Source organism: Pongo abelii, chromosome 19 (genome assembly GCF_028885655.2).
Source record: "Pongo abelii isolate AG06213 chromosome 19, NHGRI_mPonAbe1-v2.0_pri, whole genome shotgun sequence".
Classification (NCBI taxonomy): Eukaryota; Metazoa; Chordata; class Mammalia; order Primates; family Hominidae; genus Pongo; species Pongo abelii.
Window position 1 is genome coordinate 21,481,603 of NC_072004.2, and position 20,556 is coordinate 21,502,158.

At 41.5% G+C, this 20,556-nt stretch overlaps 1 protein-coding gene across 8 annotated transcripts in view; it reads left to right on the forward strand.

Annotated features, from left to right (window-relative positions):
• Positions 1–20,556, forward strand: part of SPECC1 (sperm antigen with calponin homology and coiled-coil domains 1) — a 305,733-nt gene that overhangs the window by 238,218 nt on the left and 46,959 nt on the right. For all 8 annotated transcript variants that reach the window (XM_054536298.2, XM_054536299.2, XM_054536302.2 and 5 more), the window contains 3 exons: positions 5,440–5,521; positions 10,226–10,382; positions 12,961–13,063. In XM_054536298.2, coding sequence (XP_054392273.1) covers positions 5,440–5,521; positions 10,226–10,382; positions 12,961–13,063 — 342 coding nt within the window. The remainder of the gene's footprint in view (positions 1–5,439; positions 5,522–10,225; positions 10,383–12,960; positions 13,064–20,556) is intronic.

Genomic DNA, 20,556 nt, shown 5'->3' on the forward strand with positions numbered 1-20,556 from the left:
GACTACACTGCCACAGGTGCAGTCCATGCCAGAAAAGCACGTTCTGTGCCTGCCCCATACTGACCAGAAAACGATGGAACAGACCCCAGAACCTCTGCTCCCCTGCCACAGAACAGCGAATGCCTTCCCAGCCATGGTTACCAGGAGAAGCTGCAGAAGGGAAGCCTTACGCTCCCTTGCACCTTCCAGATCCTCTGAGGGGGCCTGTTTGACAGAAGCTAGGCCACTTGATGAGCCAAGCTTTAAAGGAGTTTGCCAAGTACACCCTTTAGCTTCCCAGTCCCTTATAGTTCAATAAGTCACCCTACAAAGAGATGAGGATGGAGTTGAGTGAGCCTGTCTTGAGATCTTCTACAAATTGATTCCTAGTAAAGGAAAATGGAATCCTAGAAAAGGAAATGTATTTGACCTGTTCCAGCATGTTTGAAAAACTTGATAGACACATTGCCCTTCAGTTTGCCCTCCCGCTCACAGTACTATTTTCCAAGAATTTTGAGACTGTCTATAAATTTTGAAGATCAAATAAATGAACAGTAATATCTTGTTTTACTTTATCAGTAAGGTGGAGCACTTCTTCGTATGATTATAGGCCATTTATCTTTTGTGTGTCTGTATGGAAACTTACATACTTTGCCTGCTTTTCTTTTGAAGTGTTAGTCTCTTTATGTTTTGTAAGAAGTATTGATATATTGTGTTTTTTAACATTTTTTCATATGTAATTGTATTACCTTCGTTATCTTTTAATGTCATATTAATAGTTATCTTTTACTGAAGAGAAATTTTACATTTTTGTGTTGTGTTTTAAGATTTTGTTTCCTGCCTTAAAATGTCTTTCCTAGCTGTTAGATGATTAAAATATTCTCCCTAAATATATTAAGGAAGTCTTTTATTTGTTCAGTCTTAAAACCCATAGAAACATGGGTTTGGATTTAGATGTTCTTCCCCTATCTTAACTGCCTTCTGGATGCAGAAGTAAATACTCTCTGGAGGACAATTACACCATCTAGATCCTTAAATTATAGCCACATTTTAAAAAGTACGATGTCATATAGTAACTTTAAACAATACCAGGCATGGCCAGGTGCAGTGGCTTACGCCTGTAATCCTAGCATTTTGGGAGGCTGAAGCAGGCAGATCACGAGGTCAGGAGTTTGAGACCAGCGTGGCCAACATAGTGAAACCCCGTCTCTACTAAAAATACAAAAATCAACTGGGCATGGTGGTGTGTGCCTGTTGTCCCAGCCACTCAGGAGGCTGAGGCAGGGGAATCACTTGAACCCAGGAGGCGGAGGTTGTGGTGAGCTGAGATCGTGCCACTGCATTCCAGCCTGGGCAACAGAGCATGACTCCATCTTAAAATAAAATAAAATAAAATAAAACAAAAAACCAGGCATACAAATAGATAATACCAAATGATGAAAAGCGAAGAGAAAAAATAGGCAATAGAAACAGACACAGAAGATTCAGATATTGATATTATTAGACATAGACCCTAAAACAACTGAGATTAATGCTGTCAACAAAATAAGTGACAAGGTAGAGAATTTCAGCAGAAAACCACAATGTATAAAAAAGAATCTGTTAGAGATTTTATAACTTAAAAATAAAATACCTGAATTAAAGACTCAATAAAGTTTAGCTGTAGCTTAAACAGTTTAAGAGAGGCTTAAAGAACTGAAGACAAGTCAGTATAAATATCTGAACTGAAGCACAGATAAAAAGGATAGGAAATAGAGAAAAGGACATAAGAAACATATGGGATGGAATAAAAAAATCTCATGTGTAATTGGAGTCCCCAAAAGAGGGGAGAAAAAGAGCAGAAGCAATATTGGAAGGGATAATGATCAAGAATTTCCAAAACTGATAAAAGATGTCAAGCCCAGATTCAAGAAACAATAAGAACCCCAAGTGAGATGAGTACAAAGAAAACCACCCAGATACATGAGGTTAAAACTGCTGGAAATGAAAGAGAAAGCATCCTAAAAGCACCCAAAAGAAAAAAGACACCTTAATGTCAAGGGGGAAGAGCAAAACTGACATCTTTCTTCTCAAGAAAAATGATGGAAGCCCTGAAGACAATGCAATGGCATCTGCAAAATGCTGAAAGAAAACACCTGCTTTCCTTTACCTCATGAAAATATGCTTCAAAGTGCTATACCTGGTGAAAATACCCTTCAAAGGTGAACACAAAAGAGAGATGCTTTCAGTCCAGCAAAACCAGATGTTTTTTCCTAGGATACTTGCAGTGAAAAGACTATTTAAAGGAGTTCTGCATGGAGTTTGTTCTTTTAAAAGACTATTAAAATTCAAAACATCTGACAAGAAAAGCTAATGCAAAATTACCTGTATCAGGAATTTGTAAATGGGTACATCACTAAAGATTTCATAATTATTAAAGCAATAGTAAGAGAATATTATATATTACTACTTTGTGCTATAAATTAGAAAATATTGATGAAATGGTCAAAATCTTAGATAAATGTAATGTGCTAAACTTACATAGGAGAGAGTAGTAGAAAATATCAATCACTTATACTTCATATCTTTTCCTTAAAAGAAATGCCAGGCCCTTGTGGCTTCACCATGAAACCTCCCGAACATTTAAGGAAGAAATAATGTCAATCTTACGTAAATTCAGAGACTAGGAAAGAGGTCAGCATAGCTTTGATCCCTAATACTTGCAAGAACATTAATAGACAAGAAAATTAAAAGGTCTTTCTCACGAACCTCTTTGCAAAAATCCTGAACAAAATCTTGGAAAACCTTATTCAGAGATACATGAAAAAGATCACGTCATGTTGGGTTTATTCCATGAGTGGAAGGTGGTTTTAACTATTGAAGCCAACCAGAATAATTCACCACATTAACAGAGGTATAAAAAGAATATGGTTGGCCGGGTGCAGTGGCTTATGCCTGTAATCCCAGCACTTTGGGAGGCCAAGGTAGATGGATCACTGGAGGCCAGGAGTTCAAGACCACTCTGGTCACCATGGCGAAACCCCATCTCTACTAAAAATACAAAAATTAGCTGGGCATGGTGGTGCACGCCTGTAACCCCCAGCTACTTGGGAGGCTGAGGCACGAGAATGGCTTAAACCCAGGAGGCGGAGGTTGCAGTGACCTGAGATCGTTGCCATTCCACTCCTGGGTGACAGAGTAAGACTCTATCTCAAAAAAAAAAAAAAAAAAAAAGAATATGGTCATCTTAGTAGGTGGCAGGAAAATGTAGTCGATAAAGATTAATATCTTTCTTGATGGAAATTCTTAGAAAACTAGGAATAGAAGGGAAAGTCTTTAATCTGATAAAGGGTCTGTATTATATATCTACAGCAAACATCATACTTAATGGTGAAATATTGGATGCTTTCCCACAGGATTGTGAATGGGATAGGAATGCCCCATATTGTCACTTTTGTTCAGCTAACTTCAAAAGCAAGATTTAAAACTACTTTTGAAAACTGTATACCACGACCATTATATTTTTGTGGGATGTGGATACATGGAAGTGTGTTTAATATGCTATGAAGTAGAGCCTCTAAGAGAAAATAATGTTCTGGAAAGCCTCAGAATGGCCCTGCACAGGCAAATGTACCAGGTTGTTCATTGCAGCATTGTTCCTAATATCAATATCAATAGAGAATCAGTAAAATAAATTATGGTAATAAAAATAGCTAAGATCTACTGAATGCTTACTATCTGCTGGGCTGTGTTTTGATTGTTCTAACTGGATTTAACTCATTTAATCCTCCCATAACCCTCTGAGGTAAGTACCTTTAGTATGGTTGCCATTTTATAGATAAAGAAAATAAGGCACAGAAAATTAAGTAACCCAGAGTCTCACAGGTGGGTGGTGCCATCTGGCCCCAGAGCCACTTGCTTGGCCTCTTGTGGCACTTCTCATAGGAAGCTGCCAAGATGGTGGGTGATGGTGGGTATAGAATGACTTCTAAGATACAGTAAGTGAAAGAAGCAAAATGGTATACAAAACAATGTAATGCTATGATAACAGTTGTGTTTTTAGAAAAACAGAGGGTGTTTTTCAAGGTTTTTCCTTGAATAATATCACGCTTACTTGCATTCTGAAATGCTTTTTTAAATGGCAGTAAAAAAAAATACACCATGAAATCTGCCCTATTAACCAATTTTTAAGTATTGTTAACTAGAAGCACAATATTGTATGGCAGGTCTCTAGAAAGTTTTTTTTTTTAATTTTTAATTTTATTTCAGATTCAGGGTGTACATGTACAGATTTGTTACATGGATATATTGTGGGATGCTGAGGTTTGGGGTATGATTGATCCCATCACCCAAGTAGTGAACATAGTACCCAACAGGTTTTCAGTGCTTGCTTCCCCCTCCTCTAGCACTCCCCAGTGTCTCTTGTTGCCATCTTTCTGTCCTCTAGAACTTTTTTATCTTGCCTGACTGAAACTCTGTATCCACGGAACAATTCCCCACTTCCCCTCCCTGAGGCCTCTGGGAGCCACCACTCCACTGTCTGCTTCTGTGATTTTGACTACTTTAGATTCCTCACGTACATAGAGTTATGCCACTCTTGTCCTTCAGTGACTGGTGTATTTGACTTAGCATAATGTCTCCAAGACTCATGTATGTTGTAGCATGGGACAGGATTTCCTTCTTTTTTAAGGCTGAATAATATTCCATTGTATATTCTATACCACATTTTCTTCATCCGTTCATCTGGTGGTGGACACTGGGGTTGCTTCCACGTCTTGGCTGTTGTGAATTATGCTGCAATGAGCAAGAGAGTGCAAGTATCTCTTTGAGATCCTGTTTTCAATTTTCTTGGATAAATACCTAGAAGTGGTGTTGCTGGATCATTTGGTAGTACTATTTTTAATTTTTTGAGGAACCTCCATTCTGTTCTCCGTAATGGCTGCATCATTGTACATTCCCACCGACAGTACACAGGAGTTTCATTTTCTCTACCTCCTCACCAACACTTGTTCTTTTTCATTTTTTTTTTTGATGATGGTCTTCCTAATAAATGTGGGGTGGCGTGTCACTGTGGTTTTGGTTTGCATTTCCCTGATGATTAGTGATGTTGAGCATCTTTTCATATACCTATTAACCATGAAAAATAGAATACTTATACACACATCCTTGAATATACATAGAACATTCCAGGAAAGATATTCACAAAGCCAATTAATAATGATTGCTCTTGGAGAGAAGAACTGGGAGATGGGAAGGAAAAGGAGACTTTCTCTTCATTATTTGCCCTTTTTATTGCTTTTGAGGATGGTGTCTATTGCATGTATTACCTATTCAAATAAATGAGTTAATTAAAAACTCCCCTGGTTATTCCACTGTGTTTAAGAACTGTTGCACACACACGCGTGCACACACACACATCTGTGTTTGTGCTATTCTTGATGTTACGAGCTCACCGTGCTGGTGTCCCCCTGGTTTTTACAGAGGCATTCGACTTACAGCAGTGTGCGGCCAGCCAGCAGAGGGGTGACTCAACGCTTGGACCTTCCTGACCTTCCCTTCTCAGGTAAATTATGTCAACATAAAGAACTTTTGACTTATCTTTCCGTGCAGTTAACTTTTCTTCATTTCTTTGCATGAAACTGAGCTTAGAAAAATAATCAGTGGCATTTCTTGCAAGTGATTTCAACCCCGGAATAATGTACATATCATGGACGTTAGATGCAGCAGTGCAGCTGACAAAAGGAAAAAGTGTCTGTCTCCTGCCAGCTGCACTTCTCAGTGCCCTTGTGCTGGGGAGACAGGCCCAATTTTTTTTTTCTTTTTCTTTTTTTAGAGACATGGTCTTGCTTTGTTTCCCAGGCTGGTCTCAAACTCCTAGTCTCAAGTGATCCTCCTGCCTCGGCTTCCCACAGTGCTGGGATTATAGGTGTGAGCCACTGTGCCTGGCATATTGTTTTTTAACTGAATCTCAAGAGCATATTTTCTAATCTTTAAAAAGTAACTAAGGGAAAAAAATCTTACCTGATTTTGAATTTGTCTGCTACTTCCGCAGTTCTTAAAATTTGCCTCTTTAAAGGTGTTTGTCTTTTGGTGCAGTGCTCTTCCTGTTGTTATACCGTGTGTGTGTGTGTGTGTGTGTGTGTGTGTGTATTTGTTTTGTTTTAACTCAAATCCTGGTTGTAAAGTGGAGGTTGCATTCAGCAATCCCCACCCATCACGTTTGCGTTGCGCTACATCTCCTGTGTCGCAGGCTGATGCAAAGCAGCCCTCAAGAAGGGACACGTGGGCTTGAGTCTCAGCACTGCTGCTCAGCCTGGCTTTGGCCCCATCACCCCACTTCTCTGTGCTTTAGTCTCCTCATCTCTAAAACAAATAATCCGGTCCACTTCCTAGGATTGTATCAAGGATTGAGTTAGCACATTAAAGCGTCTTTAACATGCTGGGTGTGTGGCAAGCACTGTGGAAGTGTTTACTGTGCACATCTCACCTGCTGTTCTCTGCTGACCCAGTTCACCTGCCCAGAACTAAAAGGGCAACAGTGCTCGAGCCTAGTGGGAAGTTAAGGTTGTCCAGAATATGGGGCTTAGAACCTATGTATGTGTCTATGTGGTTACTGTTAGGAAATAAAAAAGGCAAAAAGAACACTGAATGGACTGTTTACTGGTCCCTGTAGGAAGAATAGAAAGTCAAAAGTCTGGATCACATGGACAGAAATCCTTTTGTTTCTAAGCGTAAAATAAAATTTCTACAGCTGTACTTCCTTTAGATCTTGGTCAAACACAATCAGGTTTGTTCTTAAAATAGTTGTTTCTATGAGGGAACTTTCCCCTCTGAATCTTCTTTGCTTTTTCATGGAATTAAATAAGGATTTTAGAGTTGGGTAAACACTGACAATTGAGAATTTGAAGATGATCTCGGCCCATTCCTCGAATTTTACATGGGAGAGATTCAAGCCCTACAGAAATTGAGTGACTTATAAAGGCTGCAGCGATTTTGGATGGCTCTGGGGCCAGGAAGTCTCCTGATTCTTTCTACCATGTGCCTCTTGGTGCTGAGGCTGGTTATTGCTCGGGTAATAGCTTTCTAAAGAAGTGATGAAAGTTTACGTGGGACGCCAAGTCATGATAATGACTTCCCAGCAGAAGGAAATGAAGACCAAAGGCCAGTGTAAAGTCAAGAGTGTAAGAACAAACAGAGACAGAGTTCAGTGGAGGTAGAGAAATGAGAGAGTCTGTGCTCCAGGAGACCAGGCCTGAGTGTCCCATACTAGGAGGGGAGTGGAGGAGATCAGAGCACAGCAGGAAGCCCACTTGGCTCACGGTCTCCATGCTTGCTGTGTAGCACAAAAGAGGGAATAATTTGATGACAAGCATAGTGCTAGGTGTGCGGTTTTTGAAAAATGTGGTAAAAGACGCATAATATAAAATTTACCATATCAACCGTTTTTAAGTGTACTAGGTAAGCCTTTGGTAGATAATATTCGTGTCTTCTCTCTGTTCCACTAGCCTTAAAGTTTCCTATTGTGTAGAGACACCATTGTTTTTGGTTTTCTTTGAGAGAGAGTCTTGCTCTCACACAGGCAGGAGTGCAGTGGCATTATCATAGCTCACTACAGCCTCAAACCTCTGGCCTCAAATGATCCTCCTGTTTCAGCCTTCAAGTGGCTGGGACTAGAGGTGCATGTCACCATGCCTGGCTAATTAAAAAAATTTTGTGGGGGGATAGAGACAGGGTCTCACTAAGTTGCCCAGGCTGGTCTTGAACTCCTGGCCTCAAGCAATCCTCTTGCCTTGGCCTCCCAAAGCACTGGGATTACAGTTATGAGCCATCATGCCTGGCCAAGAAACCCTTCTTTTTTTTTTTTTTTTTTTTTTTTTTTTTGAGATGGAGTCTCGCTCTGTCACCCAGGCTGGAGTGCAGTGGCGTGATCTCGGCTCACTGCAATCTCCACCTCCCAGGTTCATGCCATTCTCCTGCCTCAGCCTCCTGAGTAGCTGGGACTACAGGCGCCTGCCACCATGCCTGGCTGATTTTTTATATTTTTAGTAGAGATGGGGTTTCACCGTGTTAGCCAGGATGGTCTCGATCTCCTGACCTCGTGATCGGCCCACCTTGGCCTCCCAAAGTGCTGGGATCACAGGCATGAGCCACCGCGCCCGGCCAAAACCATTCTTTTTTTTTTTTTTTTTTTAATTATTATTTTTTGTATTTATTTTTATTTTTATTATTATACTTTAGGTTTTATGGTACATGTGCGCAATGTGCAGGTAAGTTACATATGTATACATGTGCCATGCTGGTGCGCTGCACCCACTAACTCGTCATCTAGCATTAGGTATATCTCCCAATGCTATCCCTCCCCCCTCCCCCCACCCCACAACAGTCCCCGAAGTGTGATGTTCCCCTTCCTGTGTCCATGTGTTCTCATTGTTCAATTCCCACCTATGAGTGAGAATATGCGGTGTTTGGTTTTTTGTTCTTGCGATAGTTTACTGAGGATGATGATTTCCAATTTCATCCATGTCCCTACAAAGGACATGAACTCATCATTTTTTATGGCTGCATAGTATTCCATGGTGTATATGTGCCACATTTTCTTAATCCAGTCTATCATTGTTGGACATTTGGGTTGGTTCCAAGTCTTTGCTATTGTGAATAATGCCGCAATAAACATATGTGTGCATGTGTCTTTATAGCAGCATGATTTATAGTCCTTTGGGTATATACCCAGTAATGGGATGGCTGGGTCAAATGGAATTTCTAGTTCTAGATCCCTGAGGAATAGCCACACTGACTTCCACAATGGTTGAACTAGTTTACAGTCCCACCAACAGTGTAAAAGTGTTCCTATTTCTCCACATCCTCTCCAGCACCTGTTGTTTCCTGACTTTTTAATGATTGCCATTCTAACTGGTGTGAGATGGTATCTCATTGTGGTTTTGATTTGCATTTCTCTGATGGCCAGTGATGGTGAAAAAATGCTCACCATCACTGGCCATCAGAGAAATGCAAAACCATTCTTTTAGTTGACAAGGCACATACTGAACTTGAGACCACAATAGCTTATTGCTCTGAAGTTAATACCTCGTTGACAGCCCTCCCTACTTAGTCCCCACCAGGCACCTGTCTGCTTAGATGATTATATTTACTGCAAAGGATTACAGTGACAATTACTTGCTTCTAGCAATCCCCAGCAATTGCTTGTCAACATTGAGGTCATTGGAAGCTGCAGAAACCAAAGATTAATGTGCTGTTCTTGTTGTTCTCTTGGATGTAAATACTATTTTTCTCTGCTATTTAGAGCTGACTAGCCTCACTCCCAACTTTACTGCCCCTGATTGGTGGCAGTGAGCTGTATAAGGATTATTTTCTTCTGTGACTATTCACAGGTCATGGGCGGCAATTGTGGGCTCATCCTGGTCCCTGGTCTGCTCTGTAGCTTTGAACAAGGCACTTAATTCTCTGAGCTCCAGTTTCCTCTATAAATATAAACTAGACAATCTCGAAAAATTTCTTCTGTTCCACACTTTTATGGTCCTTTAAGAAATATCATCTGGCTAGACATGGTGGTGCACTTTCCTGTAGTCCCAGCTACTTGGGAGGCTGAGGCAGAGGATCGTCAGGAGGTCAAGTCCAAATCCAGCCTGGGCAACACAGCAAGACCCTGTCTCTAGAAGAGAAAAAGAAAAATAAGTATCATCTGGAGGATTCAGTCATTTCATTACCTGTTTTGACTCAGACTAATATGACAGCAGAAAGGAGCCTTGAAAGAGTGATTTCTACTTCTTTTTTAGCAAGCCAGGCCTTATGGCTAGAATGGCCTTTTCTCTTGTAAAGTAGTTCTTCTTGGTTCCCAGCTTCTTGTTTACTGCTGCCTGTAATCTGATCATCACATGAGGCATTTTCCTGCCACTCTGTCTCAGATGTCTGTCAGTTAAAAGATACTACCTGGGGACAGGGCTGGCTTCGTTGGCACTTGCACAAGTCCCTTAGAAGGACACATGCTTGGTGTAATGCTCTGATGACATCATCTTGAAATTCACAGTGATTTTTGAACAAGAGGTTGATGTGGTGCTAGATGCTATAAATGATATAGTGGTCCTGCCTGTAGAATCCACATCCCTATTGCATTTTTATTACTTCAGAAACTATATATATGTTTGCACTTGAGGATAAAATGAGAACTGTATTGTATTTGAGAATGAAGTATGATGGCAGTCAAGAGCTGCTTCTTTGGGAATGGGTGATTATGTGGTTGTTCCCACAGATATTCTAAAGGGAAGGACTGAGACCCTGAAGCCGGACCCCCACCTCCGCAAGAGTCCCTCACTAGAGTCACTGAGCAGACCCCCGTCTCTGGGCTTTGGGGACACAAGACTGCTGAGTGCTTCCACCCGGGCATGGAAACCACAAAGCAAACTCAGGTATCGTGTTTCAAACAATAAGAAATCAGAAAAACATCGGGCTAATCACCTTTTATTCTTCCTTCTGTTTTGTCCCCGTGGCCAATTTACTTCTACAAATATTTGCTGCATGAAAATGACTAAGACACTGTGCCTGCCCTTGGTGAGTCTAAAAGGAGGACAGTGCATAGTAGTAGTGTGCAAAATGGAATTAAGGGCTGTAAAAAACAATACTGCATAAGCAAAGTCTTGAGAGGTTGTTAGTTGGATCAAGAAGTCTAGAGAGAAGTGGTGTTTCTGCCAAGGGCTCTAAAGGTACCATTACAAGCACGCTGTGAAATAGTGATCAGGGAATGTGGGTGGTGTCATTTGTCTGAACTAGTCTGTGGGCTTCCTGAGAGCCGGGACTTTGCTGTACATATGCATAACAAGCTCTCTGTCAGTATTTGTTGGGTGGATGGATAAGTGATTAGGACATTCCATCTGGAAGGCATATTGTAAGTAGTCTTCATTGCTAAGGAAGAGGTTTGTGCATTATTTTGTTAAAGCACTGGAGTACCACCAAGTTCGTGGCATTTTGTTTCAGATTTTGAGGTTGTACAGTGAGATTGGACCTGCATTTTAAGGAGGATTCATCAGAAAATAGTGGTATATAAGGATTGGAGAGGCGTTTTGAAATCAGTGTTTAAGAAGGACTTGCACAGGGATGTAAAGGAGGGGTTGGCAGAGGGAGAGGTTGGCAAGACTAGCAGGGTGGTCACTAAGAGCTTGTCTTTGTTCCCACACCTCTGTCACCTCCTCCCTTTCCAGTGCCCCTGGTCGCCCAGGCCACAGCAAACCTCTTTCAGCTGCTTCCTCTCTCCCTAGTGACTTCCCTGCTTCTCTGTGTTGGTTAATTTTCTGAAGCACTGAGCACATCCTGCTGCAGACCTTGCATAAATCTCACATGACTCTGTCATCTGCACTCCTCATCCTGGTCTTCTAGATGCCCCACGACTTAGCACCACCCCACCCACCTGCCAGAATGGCCCTGTTCCTCCCTCTGCCTGAGCCTGTTTTAGTTTCTGCCTTTGTAATAGAACATGACCATTTCTGATTGCAAGTCTTTATGTATAAGGTTCTAGCCTGAATCGTTTTTCTTTTCTCTTTTCATACTCCAAATACTGCTGCTCCTTCAAGGTCAAACCTTTCATGAAGTTGTACCTAACACCTGGCACATTGACATATCCCTTCTCTGACTTTGGCGTCTTACACTTTTTTGGGTGTTTAGTTTTTGTACTGCTTTGTAGTGTGGAACACTGTTGCACAGTACATGCCATTGTCTCCATTTATGCTATAATTTCGTGGACAGTAAAAGTTCAACTTACATTTTGGTATCTCTTCCAGCCCCTTGCATTGTGCAACACACATAGCATTTCACTTAGTAAAACTTATGAGTGAGTAGATGGATTAATATACAAAATTGGCTAGTTTAGGAGTAATCGCTTTTTAATAAATCTTATAATCACAAGTATGGGTATTATAGAAGGATTTATAAAAGTCTGAGTAAATTCAGGTCTTGTTACACCTTTGGGTATAGCATATATTTGGACCCAAATAGATGAAGTCATGTGTTTCAGAGGTTTAATGTAAAGCCCCAGATACTACATATTGTCCTGTTTATGTGCAAGAGATTTAAATAATCAAAAGAGGTTTTAAGGACCAGAATTAGTGCTGTTCTGAAATTGCCCTTTTCTTTATGCCAGAAATGCATACAAAAAGGCTATATGTATATGAATATGCTATTGATGTTTTACCTTTTTAAATGAAAAGTTAAATTAGTAAAATTCTTATTTCAATTTTACATTTATGTTATTGAGATAAACAATGGCAGGATATTTGGTGTTTTTAATATGCCCTTCCAATGCACCTTTAAAATTTATTTTATTTTATTTTTTGGAGATGGGGTCTTGCTCTGTTGCCCGGGCTGTAGTGAGGTGGCACAGTCATAGTGCACTACAACCCTGAACTCCTGGCCTCAAGCAATCCTCCCTCCTCAGCCTCCTGAGTAGCTGGGATTATAGGTGCACACCATCATACCCAGCTAATTTTTTTATTTTTTTAAAGATGGGGTCTCGCTATGTTGCCCAGGCTGGTCTTGAACTCCTGGGCTCAAGAGATCTTCCTGTCTTGGCTCCTAAAGTTCTGGGATTATAGATGTGGGCCACTACACCCAGCCAATCTACCTTTTACATGTTATTTAGATACTGGTTTAGTCTTGAAACATGTAGGGTGTGTTTTGTTTACATATCTTTAATTCAAATGATACTGTACTTAAGTAAACAAATGAAAGACTAGATGGATGAGCAACAGAAGGATTTTAAAACAAAATGTAACAAAACTCTCCCCAGATTTATGATAGTCAGGAAGCACAATTTAATTTTTATTTTATACTGTGAGATATCACAAAATAGTAATGTGACTAATTCGGCTATTTCTTTAGAGTCTTGCTGGATAAACTAGACTTTTGCTTTTCTAAAGTAGGTATTTATTTCTTGTATATTTGAGGATTCTAAGTATTAGCATCTTCTTCTTACCATGTGCTCCTCTTTCTAACCAGTGTGGAAAGAAAAGACCCTCTGGCGGCCTTGGCCCGGGAATATGGTGGTTCCAAGCGCAATGCTCTACTGAAATGGTGCCAGAAGAAGACACAAGGTTATGCGGTAAGGGACAACATCAGCCAACTTCCAGCTGGCCCTGGGCAGTAGTAGTCCTGTGCCAGTACATGTTCCTTGTGTGTCTGTGCTTGGTGGGCCAATATGCATGTAATTATCATCTTTCTATTCTCCTTGGCAGGGCTGCCAGGGAGCATTTGATATTTGTGCACTGCCCAAAGGCACCCTGACAGAGGCAAATGCAACTGAAAAACAGTCTGCACTCCACCCCACAAATGTATGGCTGCATGCAGAGCTGCACCTCCCGAGGGACGGGGACCTTTTTCTTTGGTCAGAGTGTTACTGGCCACAGGTTCTTGGGCTGTCAATGCAATGGAAATTGTCATGAGGCCAAAAGAGTTTTCCCAACAAGGCTTTATTGGAGCTTATGCCCTTATCCCTCAGGCATGAGGGAGGAAGCATGGGAGAGGGAGGATTCTGTGGCTGACTCCTTGAAATGAGCTGGTAGGGATTTTTTTATTAAGCAAAGTGCAGGAATTGATATCAACATAGAGAATGTGGGCTGGGCTGGGTAGAGCATGTGAGGGGTAGGGGATGTGGGTCAGTTTATCTGCTGGCGATAGTTGTCTTGAGTCATGGGCCACCTAGTGTTCTGGTTGGTGGCAGCAAGGCTGTAAATCAGTTGTTTAGCATTCTTCCCTGAGGTGAGGACATTTGCAACTTTTGTTGGATATGTTGGATTTCCTAGGGCCAGTTTCTGGAATTATTTAAGTAAAAGAATTAAACATTCTTTTATTCTTTTAAACATTATGAGAGTGCAGAAAAACAGTATGGCTATTTTCTTTGCATGACTGTTAGCAGGTATGTCAGTGAAGTAGTGGTATGGGTTTTGTGATCAGTGGGAATGCATGAAAGAATGCTATAGTGGGGATGAGCTGAAGCCAAGTCCTGTCCCTGCTGTCTCAGAAGCAGACACAAGCTCCAGTGGCTCACGCCTGTAATCCTAGTACTTTGGGAGGCCGAGGTGGGCCGATCACGAGGTCAGGAGATCGAGACCATCCTGGCTAACACAGTGAAACCCTGTCTCTACTAAAAATACAAAAAATTAGCCAGGTGTGGTGGCGGGCGCCTGTAGTCACAGCTGCTCGGGAGGCTGAGGCAGGAGAATGGCGTGAACCCGGGAGGCGAAGCTTGCAGTGAGCCAAGATCGCGCCACTGCACTCCAGGCTGGGTGACAGAGCGAGACTCCATCTCAAAAAAAAAAAAAAAAAAAAAGCAGACACAAGCTCCCCGAGCAGTGATGCCTCCACCCAAGAAGACAGCTTTTGCTGAATTACCCTCCTGAAGAAGAGTGCTTTGCCTAATTCACATAAAGGTCCTGTGTAGTTGGGCCTCCAAAACTTCTCCAAACATTTTCTTTCTATTGCTTTGAGAATTGTTTGTGTTTAGTTTAAGAGTTTTTGTTTTCTAGGACAGTATCTGTTTTCTGTGAAAATCAGAAAAGGAAGTAATACCTGATGTAAGTTTAAGTTTTTTTCTTGTGACATACACAAAGATAAAATGCACAAAATATAAATCATAATTTCTTGAACTGTGAGGAAGTGAAAAGTCATGCAGTCACCACTCCCATCCAGAAGAGGAGCATCACCAGCTCCCGCAGACCCTTCGTATGACTTTCCCATCATAACCCTCAGTACTCCCTAAGATAACCATTGTCCTCAATTCTCCTTCCAGATTTTTACAAAAGTATGCCTCCCTAAGTACTATGTTAGTATTGCTTGCATTTGAATTTTATTACAAGTGGAATAAAAAACTATGTAATATTTGCATCTAGCTTTTTTTACACGGTATTGAGTCAGTGAGATTTATCCTCATTGTTGCATATAGCTGTAATTTGTTCATTTTCTTCACCATTTAGTAACCCATTGTAGGATTATACCATTATTTATCCATTCGATTATTGATGGAGACTTGAGTCATTTCCAGTTTGGAGCTATTATGAATAGCGCTGTTATGTTCTTTTGCATATTTCCTGAAAAACATGTGCTCATTCCTGCTGGATACATGCTTAAGAATGGAATTCCTGGGCCATAGGATATGCATACAATCTAGTGGATAGTGCCAAACAGATGACTGAAGTAATTGTATAATTTATGTCCCTCCAGTAATTTATGAGAGGTTTATTTCTCTGCATTCTCATCAACACTTGGTGTTGTCAGTCTTTTTACTCAAGGTCATGTGGGTAATGTGTAGTACTGTCTCACTATGGTTTTGGTTTGCATTTTCCTGTTGGCTGGGGAGGCTGAACACCTTTTCATATGCAAATAGATACCCTCTTTAAAATTGGCAATTCCTACTGCATTCTTACAATATTTTGCTAAAACTTCGGAAGATTCCAGCACCATAATACTCCCTTCCCAGGCTGAAGCTTTTGAGGGAGGTGGGGATGGAAAATGAAGGAAGGTAGCAAGAAAAACCCAGCCTCAGCCAAGATCCATCCCAGATAGTAAATTAGCAGGGCTGGGAGTCTCTGTCATGTCAGCAGTCAGATGTCTTAAAACCAGAATCCACCCAGAGTATATGTATCCTGTATCTTTGCCAGTACCTTCTTTTCACTTTATGTTAACAAAGAAAAAGAATTCCAGCACTTTGAGAGGCCGAGGGGGCAGGATTGTTTGCGCCCAGGAGTTTGAGGCTGCAGTGAGCTGAGAGAGCGCCGCTGTACTGTAGTGTGGGTCAGAAAAAAGAAAAGAAAAACCTGTCATGCTACTGACCAATAATAGAGGCTCCCAAAGTATAAACTCGCCTCAGACCCTTGTTTGTTTTTCCTGCTACCCTGTCTACTCTGCCTCTGCCCTGTTTCAAGGATGGACCATGCCGTGAAGGAAGGCCCCTTGGTTTACAGCCTCCCCCAGCCCATCAGCCACGCTGCCGAGGAAAAGAATAAGAAGCCATAAGAACCAATAGCTATGGCTTCTTATTCTTTCCTGTGTCCTCGGCAGCGTGGCTGACAGGCTGGGGAGGCTGTAACCAAGGGGCCTTCCTTCATGGCAGTTGAACAATGTGAACACTTGGACACAGGAAGGGGAATATCACACATGGGGGGCCTGTTGTGGGGTGCGGGGAGGGAGGAAGGATAGCATTAGGAGATATACCTAATGTAAATGACGAGTTAATGGGTGCAGCACACCAACATGGCACATATATACATATGTAACAAACCTGCACATTGTGCACATGTACCATAGAACTTAAAGTATAATAAAAATATATTAAAAGAAAATAAATAAATATCAAGAAGCGGAAAGAAAAAAAAAGAATAAGAAGTCAGAGGGAGGCGGCTGCCTGCAGGAGGTTTAGCGTAAAGAAAATAGGAATGGTAATGGGAAATTGAAGAAAACATTTAAAAAGAGCTGTCATTCAAGAATGACACCACTGATGCTGCCTGTGCTGTCCCCCACCTGACAGAAATGGACCGAGGCATCTGCCAGAGTGGATATGAAAAGACAATTCACGTTTTCAGAAGGAGTGGCCTTCTATGATGTAACCTTGTTGTAATGCAGGGAAGAGACAGACAATAAGATGTTTCCAGTCAGGATCACAAGAACAGTATTTCTTGCTGGAGTGATTTTTTTTTGTTTTTGTGAACATTTTGGATTAGTTTTCAAAACATTTTACGTTTGATGAAACCCAAAACTCATTTTGCCTGTAGTACTTTTCATTCATCATGAAATCTCTGTAAAATTAGAAATATGAACATGTGTCTGCTTTATTTACCCTTCACAAAATATGTCTAGACCTGTTTGTCTGAGACACCTCATAGTCTTGTTCTCTCAGAATTAGGAAGCCAGAAATAGCTGGTGAAAACTTTTTGAAAACCGGGAACCATGTGTATTTGACTCAAAATAACTTTACTTTTATTTCATCAAAATATAGCGTGAAAGGTTATGTTACATCCCTCCATATATATATATATATATTTATTTCAACTTTAGTTATAGATTCAGGGGGTGAGTGAGCAGGTTTGTTACAAGGGCATATTGCTTGATGCTGAGGCTTGAGTTATGGGTCCCGTCACCCAGGTAGTAAGCATAGTACTCTGTAGGTAGGTTTTCAACCCACGCCTTCTTCCCTTCCTCCCTTGTCTAGTAGTCCCTAGTATCTATTGTTGCCATCCATGTGGCTTTTTTTGGAGACAAATTTTTTTTTTTTTTTGAGACAGTCTCACTCTGTCACCCAGGCTGGAGTGCAGTGGCACAATCTCAGCTCACTGAAACCTCCGCCTCCCAGGTTCTAGCAATTCTCCTGCCTTAGCCTCCCAAGTAGCTGGGACTACAAGTGCACCCCACCACACCTGGCTAATTTTTGTATTTTTAGTAGAGACAGGGTTTTGCCATGTTGGCTAGGCTGGTCTCGAACTCCTGACCTCAGGTGATCTGCCCACCTCGACCTCCCAAAGTGCTGGGATTACAGGTTCACACCTGTAATATACATAAAGGGCCACTGGATACATATATATAAAAAGGGCCACTGCACCTGGCCCTTTATATCCATATGTACTCATGTTTAGCTCCCACTTATAAGTGAGATGTGGTATTTGGTTTTCTGTTCCTGTGTTAGTTTGCTTAGAATAATGGCCTCCAGCTGCATCCATGTTTTTGTTCTTTTATATGGACATGATTTTTGTTCTTTTTTATGGCTGTGTAGTATTCCATGGTGTATATTTACCACATTTTCTTTATCCAACCCACTGTTGATGGGTACTTAGGTTGATTTTATGTTTTTTCTACTGTGAATAGTGCTGCAATGAACATATGAGTGGTAGAACGATTTATTTTTCTTTGGGTGTATACCTAGTCATGGGATTGCTGGGTCAAATGTTAGTTCTATTTTTAGTACTTTGAGAAATCTCCAAACTGCTTTCCACAGGGGCTGAACTAATTTTATTCCCACCAGCAGTGTATAAGCATTTCTTTTTCTCCGTGGCCTCGCTAGCATCTGCTATTTTTTGACTTTTTAATAATAGCCTCCTGGCTAGTGTTAGATGGTATCTCATTGTGGTTTTGATTTGTATTTCTTTGAAGATTAGGGATGATGAGCATGTTTTCATGTTTATTGAATGTGTATATGTCTTCTTTTGAGAGGTGACTGTTCATTTCCTTTGCCTATTTTTTAATGGGGTTATTTGGTTTTTGCTTGTGGATTTGTTTAAGTTCTTATAGATTCTGGATATTAGATGCATAGTTTGTGAATATTTCTTCCCATTCTATAGGTTGTCTGTTTACTCTGTTGATGGTTTCTTTTGCTGTGAAGGAGCTCTTTAGTTTAGTTAGATTCTACTTGTCAATTTTTTATTTTGCTGCACTTTCTTTTGGGGACTTAGCCAAAAATTCTTTGCCAAGGCCAGTGTCGAAAAAGCTATCTCCTAGGTTTTCTTCTAGGATTTTTATAGTTTGAAGTCTTATATTTAAATCTGTAATCCATTTTAAGTTAATTTTTATATGTAGTGACAGGTAGAGGTCTAGTTTCTATCTTCTGCGTATGGTCAGCCAGTCATCCCAGCAGCATTTGCTGAATAGGGAATTCTCTTCCCGTTGCTTGTTTTTGTCAAAGATCAGATGATTATAGGTTTGCAGCTTTATTTCTGGATACTCTAACTTGTTCCATTGGTGTATGTGTCTGTTTTTATACCAGTACCATGCTGTTTTGGTTACTGTATGTAGCCTTAGAATATAACATGAACTCAGGCAATGCGAGTCTCCAGCTTTGATCTTCTTTCTTAAGATTGCTTTGGCTATTCAGATTCTGTTTTGGTTCCATATGAATTTTAGAATAGTTTTTTCTAATTCTTTGAAAAATGACATTTGTAGTTTGGTAGGAATACCATTGAATCTGTAAAGTGCTTTGGGCGGTATGGCCATTAGAATGATATTGATTTTTCCAATCCATGAGCATGGAATGTTTCTCCATTTATTTGTGTCATAGCTGGTTTCTTTCAGCCTCCTTCCATATATTGTTCAGCTCCAGGTAATATTGTATGTTCTGGGGGCCGGGTGCAGTGGCTCATGCCTGTAATCCCAGCACTTTGGGAGGCCGAGGCGGGTGGATCACGAGGTCGAGAGATCGAGACCATCCTGGCTAACACAGTGAAACCCCGTCTCTACTAAAAAATACAAAAAATTAGCCGGGCCTGGTGGCGGGCGCCTGTGGTCCCAGCTGCTTGGGAGGCTGAGGTAGGGGAATGGCGTGAACCCGGGAGGCGGAGCTTGCAGTGAGCCGAGATTGCGCCACTGCACTACAGCCTGGGCGACAGAGCAAGACTCCGTCTCAAAAAATATATATATATTTTAGGTCCTGGGGATTCCACAGTGAATGAAACAGGCAACAGTCCCTGCTCTGATGGAACTTACATCCTCATGGGGTCTGGCAGTTAACTGAAATAAAAGGTAACATATGTACCGTATTTGAAGGTTGTATTGCTGTGGAGAGAAATAAAGCAGGCAAGGAGGATTGGGAATGTTGGGTGAATGGTACAGTTTATACACAGTGGTCAGGGAGATGACATTCGAGCACTTGCTCCCCTCCCCTGAAGGGCTTTGGTGTCTGCATGAAGGTTTATTTCCCACCAAGGCCTAGGTGTGGAGGGTCAGAGTAAGGAGGTCATCACTGCCGTGACTGTGCCAGTAGGAGCTGAAGGGACACATGGTGGTCGACCCAGGTCAGCAGCACTGGGAAGTGAGCATCGCAGCCAGACCCACCTGCCGAGCTCCGCGCCAGCTGCCTGACATCTCGAGTGGCCCAGGATTGAGACCCAGTGAAAGGATGTTGAGTTTGCCCTCGCTACGAAGTGAGGCCCAGTTCACTAAGCTCAAAATGGCACTCCTGGGAGACTCTTCCACACATTCTGCTCAACTCATACATATTGGTGTCTTTTTGGAATAAGTCACTCCTGGAAAGGCCCTCTAAATTACTCTCAGTCCTCAAATTTCATACTCCTGATGTGTGTTGGCTGTTTTCTAAGGCAAGGGCAGGCCTGACTCAGATAACTCCTACCCCTCCCTTTCTTTCATCTGAAAGTCTAGTTTAAGCTCCTAGTTTTCTGTTATGATGGAGAGATTTCCATTTGTAATTTCCAGTAAGAATTCTGAAGGGACAGAAAGTCGGGAGGGTAGGTGTGACAGGAAGAATTCTAAAAATAACCCCCATGACTCTCCCTGGTAGAATGTCCTCCCCTTTATATGACACAGGGAGATGGTCTGGATGTGCCCAGCTAATCACAAAGCCCTGTAGAAGCCAAGTGATGTCTCTGGCTTGTGGCAGAAGTTGGGGAAATTCAAAGCATGAGAAGGACTCTGATTGTTCTTGGTGGTTTGAAGAGGGAGGGGGCATGTGAGAAGGAGCCGAGAAGGGCCCCTGGCTGACAGCCAGCAGGAAACAGGGACTTTCTAGGACTAAAGCATTAGTGCTGAGGTCCTGGCCATGCCCAGAAATTGCCATGTGGGCGCTCTGGAGTTTTGAGGTTGACAACTGCAAGTTGTGTG